The 7,716-nt window shown below is 43.8% G+C and overlaps 1 protein-coding gene across 1 annotated transcript; it reads right to left on the reverse strand.

Moving 5' to 3' along the window:
- Window positions 1–1,059: 1,059 nt before the first annotated feature.
- HIVEP2 (human immunodeficiency virus type I enhancer binding protein 2) lies at window positions 1,060–7,392 on the reverse strand (the record flags this gene model as incomplete). The annotated part of the gene is made up of 2 exons (XM_010150742.1): window positions 1,978–7,392; window positions 1,060–1,214 (listed from the first exon to the last, which is right to left on the reverse strand). Coding segments are annotated over exons 1-2 (5,570 nt in total), but the record flags the coding sequence as incomplete, so codon positions are not given.
- Between the last annotated feature and the right edge of the window lie 324 nt (window positions 7,393–7,716).

The raw sequence follows: 7,716 nt of genomic DNA on the forward strand, positions 1-7,716 counted from the left end.
TATGATTCTATGATTCTATAACAATCTCCAAAATAACAATTTCAGTCTTTCAGGCAAGATGTAGGCTATACTCCTTCAGTGCTGCAGACTATGCAGAGAAATGTCAGTGTTCATTTCACGGAGACTATTCAAGCAGAGCCAAACCTCATAATATTAATGGACAACTGAGATTTTAAAGGGTACAAACCGACAGGGGAAGGAAATGGATGTATGAATTTCTCACATCTCCATCCTGCCCTATTCAGTTACCCCAGTAAAACAGTGCTGTGAGAGCATCTGAGTTTGGTTAAGACTGAAAAACACATCTTGTTCAGCCACTTGATTATTGACCACTAACAACTGGCAAATTAATTGCATCGTGTCAGAATTCTGAGAAAGAAATTAAACAATATCTTCAGTTTTAGAAGATGTTGCAGAGGCAAACAAGTGTACATTTCATTTGCTTTTTCTAACAAGCTTCAAAACAATGTTAATGGGCTTTCAGGTCTCCTTTTTCCCTCTCTTTGTTATTTTGTGTCACTTCAGTGATAGATGGCCATGGTAAAATTAAACATTATTTTATCAACCACACATGACAGATCTACGGATTAGGCTGAGATAGCACAGATTTCATTGTCATCTAAAATTTCACCTCTAAAATCCAACTTCAGTAGATAATAAAAACTTACAAGAGTGAGCATAAGCATGCCTAGCTAACCCATTTAACTGAGTGGAGGTTCACAGAGTCTAAAAATGGAGAAATATCCTCATGGAAGCCATTAAATACAAAGAAATGGTATAGAAAGTATCAAAATGTTAACCGTTGAAAGCAACAATTTTGAGTGAGTGCTCTCACACAGACAGAAAATGTAATTGTCCTAATAGCAAAGTAGAGCCAAGAGTAAGTATACAGGTGTCCTGCAGTTTAAGACTGACATATACACAAAAAAGAAGAGGCTTGTGAGCTACAAGACACGGCAGGAATACAGGAGACTGTTTACATCCCAATTCATTCACATGCATTTTCAAATCTCTTTAAATGACAGGCTGAGCTTGAAATTTCCAGTTGCATTTTCTTACCCTCCTTCAAAGATTTTAATTCGTATCGGCTCAGTTTGTTTGGATGTAATGTCTTTATCTCCATGCATGTCTCCTTTTACTCTTTCTTTTATAATATTCCCCACTATTTTCTTTTCAAGCTTGCTGCCAAACAAGAAGAATGGCTCGTGTTTCATCTGTAGAACAAAGTCAAGGAAGGGTGTTACTGCTGGAGCACACAATAAACGCACACTTCATTTCAAGTACTTTTAACATTCCAGGTCAAAGCCAAACTCTCATTTTGGTGCAACTCTATAAGATGAATTGATTTGTCCCACTTAATTTGATGGAGAATGAGAGACGGGGCAGCATGGACAAATTTTTCTGAGAGTCCTGACAGAAAAGACAGCACCGTATCTTTCCTCAGAAAAAAATTATGGAAAACAGAAATGGAAAAGCCTTAGAAAGTAATTTAGTAATTTATTGCCATTACAGAATTTTCCTTGGCACGATTATCTAATGCTTAGTCCGTGAGGAAGAGTCAGTATGTAAAAGACATTAAATGTATTTGAAGATCCTTACTCAGTGTTAACTTAATCTTTACTTAGGAATGCACCTGGATGTTTGTGTCTGATACTGTTTGAATCAGGACATGGCAAAAACAAAGGACAAAGTAAAAGAAGATAATGTATGAGGCTCTGGCACACACGATGGGAGGGCTTTAAAAGCCTCACTTTTTACACCTGATTTTTGAAAACGGAGACAGAGACAGCCAAAGTAGCAGAGCTTGCAGAAGGGCAAATTGAGGCTCAAAAGTTGTCGTGGGAAGATGTCAGTGTCTGATTTCCAAATGGGGAATCTTTTTTTTTTTTTTAAATCATTAACTTACATTTCATAGTTTACTAATATTTTCTCAAATAAAGACACATAAATTTAATTTCATTAAAACCTCTTATTTACCTGAGCAAACTGCTTCCATGCACTTGACGATGTCAGTTTACCAGCTCCAGGTCTATGCATAGCAGCCAGCGTGTAGATTTCTGTGGTGTTTTTTTGCTTGGACCTTAAAAGTGCTAAAGTAGTCTTTGTACTTAGCCCAGAAGGGTTTGGGTTACATGAACTTATACACCATGAAGCATAAACAGAAGATTTGAGGGTTGGTTGCTGAATGTAGTTGGGTTTCGTATAGTTTAAAAAACACCAGCTCACAGTAGTAGTAGTGCGCAGACTGGGGAACTGAAGGATCTGCTGAAAATCTGCTACATCTGTCAGGAGAATGGTTGAGCCTGTGACTTTCCCACTGGCATTGGATGACATCTGGACTAGCATCCCGAGAGGCAATTTTTGATGTTTCAGTTGGTCTTCTGGCTGAATTTCTCCTGGTGGCAGTGAAGACCTCTGTGGACTCATGCTCATATCTGAGGATGTTTCATCCACATCCAGTTCTTCTGGAGAGTCTCTTCCTTCAGAAGGGCCGCTGGACTTCTGCCCTGGTGACGTGGAATCAAAACTGGAAAGTTTCTCTCTGCTCGGTGGGAAAGCATCAGTGGCTGACATGCTGACAGGTGGGAAATCTTGAGATGATGAGGACGACAGCGGTGAAGAGGATGACACGGATGGCAGACTTTCTTTTGGCTCGGTAGCACAGCTCTGCCTTACTAGTTGAGGCTTCTGCATTCTTGGAAAATCCTTCTTTATATCTGAGTTAGTTAACTCAACTGCACTTAGCTCCTCAACTATCTGCCCATACATTTTTTCTTCTTTGACTCGTTTCTGCTGCTTGGTCTCCATGAAGAGCTCCAAGCTGCTGGCAGGTGAAAGCATTCGTTTGCTTCCTCCCAGGGTAGAAGCCATGTCAGAACTGGAAGGCAAACAGAGAGGAATTGGTGGCTCCAATCCGAGCGGTAGCGTCTGCGGCACTTTCCACAAGGGATATTTTTCTAGCCCTCCGTGCTGACCCAACATCTGGGCTATGTTAAATCCAATTCCCTGCATGGCTGCATTAGTTGCCAGTGTTCTTTGAGAAACAGTCTCATCAACTTTACAAATTACAATTGCAGGACTGTTGCTCTGACCAAGGATCTGGGAAATGCTTGTGTACATGACACTACCGTAAGATGGCACATGGGTTTGAATCCTGACGGGAACAACAGTTCCTGGCAAAGACTGTACAGAACCATCACTTGGGGAGTCAAAATCTGTCTGAGGATGCTGCTCAGAGGAGGTATCTGTTGGTTTAATGCTATGGTCCGACTGATACTTCACAAGAGTATTTTTTGAATACTGCCCAGATGTTCCTGAGTAATGCTGGTATGATTGCTCTTTAGCGTGCACGTAATCAGCCGGTTTCTTTCCAATAAGCTCTGGCGCATGTTCCAGGTGATAACTTGCAGGAACGTCTGCTTGGAAAGGCTGTTTGACATAAGATTTCTGCAGCTGTTGTACAAAATGATGCTGGAAATGTAGAGGTTCTGTGCATGACTGCCACAAGACAGGCTGCTGAGATGGTGGTAAGTGAACCATGCAGACAGCTGGATAGGGGAACTGAAACAAGGTGCTATGAATAGGGGGAAACGGGACTTTTTCCTGATGTGCAAATAGCTGCTGTGGCTCTGAAGGATGCGTGTTAGGAATATAAGGTGCTTGTTGGATCAAGGGAGTCCTTAACATTTCCGGGCTGTCTGCAAGAAGAGCCTGTTGCTGGACAAGGTGGGATGAGCTATTAATAAGCTGAGCACAAGAGCCAATAGCCTGTTTCCCAGAGTCATCTACCTGAATGGGCTGAAGTACAGAGGAAGGGGAGTGATGCCAGGCAAGCTGGGAGGAGCGAAGACCAGCCTGTGCGTGTTCCATCTGCTCCTGCTTTATACTTTGTTCTGTGCTCTGATCAGTCTGGGAAATCTCTGGAAAACCACTGAAGGAAGCCTGGCGAACCAAGAAGCATTTCTTCCTTTCTCGGGATGGAGACAGTGCCGTAGTAGGTGTCCCAGCTGAAGAAGCATGAGACAGGTTCCCATAATCAAAGGATTTACTACGGATCTCTGGGATTTCGGCAGCATGAGGACAGGGCATCTGTTCAGATGAGCAGCGTCTCATTTCCCTCTGATGGTGATGCCCAGGGACAGAAAGTGAGTAAGCACCAGCTGGAACTGTTAAAAACTCAGACTGTTTTCCAAACTCATCTTGTCTGGGAGGTGTGATGAACTTCATATTCTCTTCTCTTTCAAAGGACATTGAAAAACTTGAACTGTGGGACAAATTACTTTCTTGGCTAGGGCTGCGAGAGAGGCTTGTACCTGTGGACTCAAAGCTGGATTCTCCAGAAGAGTGCTCCATGTCAGCCAGTCGTAAACGCTTCTTTTTGGGTGGTAGCTTTTCAGCTGGAAGTTGAGAAAGGGTTTCACTTCTCTGAGGCCACTGGAATTCTTCCGTGGGTCTCTCCTGCTCTTTACTCTGCACTTCTTTATCTTTCTCAGGCTTATCTGGCTCCTCTGTGACACGAATTTCAGGTACCTGTATGTTGTGTTGGCGAACCAATCTGGGCTGCATGTGATAGGGCTGAGGCGGCTGGGATGGAGATGGCTTACTGGTGTCAGCATTTTCCGTTTGTGGAGCTCGCTCTGGGCTCATTGGGGACTCACAAATCTCACTTTCGCACGTTTCAGATGGTGAATAGATCTTTTCCTGCTGGCATGCAATATGTTCTGTAGATTCAGATCTTTCAAATGAGTTTGGCCTGCTCAACGAGTTTGTGTGCTGAATGACAGAGATGACATTTCCAGGGGGTTTTCTAGCCAGTGATTCTGCAGTCTTTTCTTGCTCTGCAGTTAAGGATGAGTCTTCCAGAGAAGCTGCCGGGCTCCCAGACTGCAAGTAAGGCCTGCAGATTTCAAAACGCTCCATATGGCAATGGGCAGCATTGTCCAGGCCTTGAAGGGCAAATCCGCTCCTTGGCACTTCCTGAATTTGTGATTTGGGATCAAAGTCCAAAGGCTGAATTCCCCCACTGGTGCCAGTCGTACTGCTGCAAAGCATGGGACTGTCCTCCTCATCTCCAACGCTCTCCTCCTTCCTGCGCTTTCTGTTTTCAAAAGTTGTTCCAAGCATGGATGGCACCACCTGAGATTGTCCAAGTGGGTCAACAAAGTACTCTCCCCCCTTGTTCGTCCCACCTAAGGATGGTGAGTCCCTGTAGCTCTGCTTCTGAGCTTCAAATTCTTCCCACTTTCTGTAGTGCTTTCCACTGGCATCATAGTCATAAAAGGTCTTGTCTCCTTTCTTCTCTTTCAAGGATGGTCCTTTGTCACCTGCTGTCTGTCTGCTGGAAGCAATAATGATATTTTTCCCTGGTCTTCCATGATAGTCTGAATCTGAGTGCCCCTCCTGCACAGAGGGCAGTTCAAAGGCAGCCTGTCTTCTCAACATCCTTTGGTGGGATATTCCCACTGTCCCGGGGTAAAACACATCATCTGAGCCAGTCATCTTCTCATCAAACGAATGGCTTCCCCTCAGAGACGGGGGAATACTTAGGCTGTTTGCAGAAGAGGTTGGCATAGAGTTACTTCTAAACAGAGGGGAGGAATCTACTGGGGGCTCTAGAAGGACAGGCATGTCGCCCTGCTGACTGACTTGGTACAGGCTGGATTCACTTTTGATGGGTGATGTGGTGGTCTGGGATTGCCTAGATTCTGTACTGCTGCCGGGATAAACTTGGGTAGATTTAATAGTGCCCAAGTGACTGGAGTCAATTAGTTCTTCTTTATTTGGAGTCAGCTGAGAAATATGTTCCTCAAGCATCTTGATATCTAATCTGTTATTTAAAAGAGGTAATGGCTCTGCTTTGCCCTTTCTACCCATTAAACTGTGTTCCTGATTCGTTGTGGCTACTGTTAGGGCTGTCCTTTGATTAATCCTATAGAACTTGCCAAAGATGATCTCTTCATAAGACTTTGCATTAGTATTTGGTGGGCTAATTTGCTGCTCAGCACTTTCTGAGCGGGAAAAATAACCAGAGTCAGTGCTTCCTTTACTGTGTGGGCTCAGGAGGTTTAACGACTGCTCAGAATCTTGACCCTTTTTCTCTGACAGTCTTAGTGCAAGTCGCTGTTTAACTGTATGAGAGTCATCCGACCTGGTACTTAAGGATGGGTTTTGCAACATATCAGAGCCAATATACGGTGAACTCTCACTGGGTAACTGAATTCCACTTTTAGGGATAATCAAGATGGGCACTTTCATTGGCCCCACCAAGGATTCTTCCATGGAGGAGTGAAAACTGCTCCTGCTAGCAATGTCCAGGGGGAGCTGCGGGACGGGGCTCAGTTTTTCAGACCCTTCCACCAGGAGTGGGTTCTCCTCATCAGTGTCCGTGCTCTGCTCGCCATCTGAATGTATTTCAGCTTCCACATCGATGTAACTGGCATCTAGGTCCAACTTAGAGACTGCTGACTCTGTGAAAGGTACCAATCCTGCTTTAATTGCATGGGCGTGTGACTTCCTGTGCTTGTAAAGGTTGCTCTTCGTCTTGAAGGAGAAACCACAAGGAACACAAGGGTACGGCCGCTCCCCAGTATGAGACCTAATATGTTTTTTCAGTACACTAGGTTTGGCACAAGCCCGATTACAGTAAGGACAAATGTACTTGCCAGGCTTTTTGGGTTTGTGCTCCTTTTTGTGAGCATCTTCTGATTGTTCTAAAGATTTCTGTGAATATTGGCTGTAGGCAGGGTTCAAACTTGAAATCTTCTTCCTGGAGAAACCTCCGCTATGGCTATGCATATGAAAAGGAAACAAGTCCTCTGAGGCAACTGACTGCAAGTGGCTAGGGAACTGCCACGGAGGGCCTTCCAAGCTCTGATGTGGCTTTATGTTGTGCAAGAAGCCTTGTGGCAACGAATGCTGTGGGAAAGAAAGTGAATGTTGACATGAGTAAGGACTTGGACGATGCTGTGGATATTGCTTCTCCGTGACTTGCTGTGCCGTTTCATTCGATGATACCAGTTTCCCAGAACTAAAAAGTTGTGCTGATGCTGTGTTTCCTATTTGCTCGTGATCTATTTGTGGTTGCCTCTGTACTTCTTGATTGCCAAAAGTGCTCATCTTAATAACAGCTGAATGTTCTTGCCTCCATCTACTTGGTACTTTAGCGGTTTCTCCAGACCTTGAGGTAGCTTTTTGCCCTATAGCTGTGTCCCCAGAGTCCATCTTGTTACACAAGGTCTTAAGTGCTAGTTCACTTGAAAGCTGTGCAGACACATGGAGTGTGTCCAAAGCTGTGCTTTTTAAAGTTTTGTTGCTCCCATTTTTCCAGGGCTGTTGCAAGTTCACAGACTTCTCTTTCTCTTTGGAACTTTCCACACAGTAGTCTATAGGCATTAGATTTGTGTCTGTACACTAATGTGAGTATTACACAGTTCTGTTCATGGCAGGAACTTTCCTAAACAGTTTATCACACATTTGCAAAGACTTGTTACAGGATTTGGACATTTTCCATTGTTATTAAATACGGAGATGCAGAATGACACATAGGTATTTGTGATCTACTAAAGCAAGGTTCTCTTCATCTCTTCCATGGCAACACAGCTATCTGTATGGAAAAATCAAAAACAAAGAAAACCCACACACCAATTAATACAGCCATGCTAAATAACATGGATGCAGTCAGTTGCACTATTATTGAGCCCAACATGAAAAGTATTC

The sequence above is a fragment of the Eurypyga helias genome, unplaced genomic scaffold (genome assembly GCF_000690775.1).
Source record: "Eurypyga helias isolate BGI_N326 unplaced genomic scaffold, ASM69077v1 scaffold34124, whole genome shotgun sequence".
NCBI classification, from domain to species: domain Eukaryota; kingdom Metazoa; phylum Chordata; class Aves; order Eurypygiformes; family Eurypygidae; genus Eurypyga; species Eurypyga helias.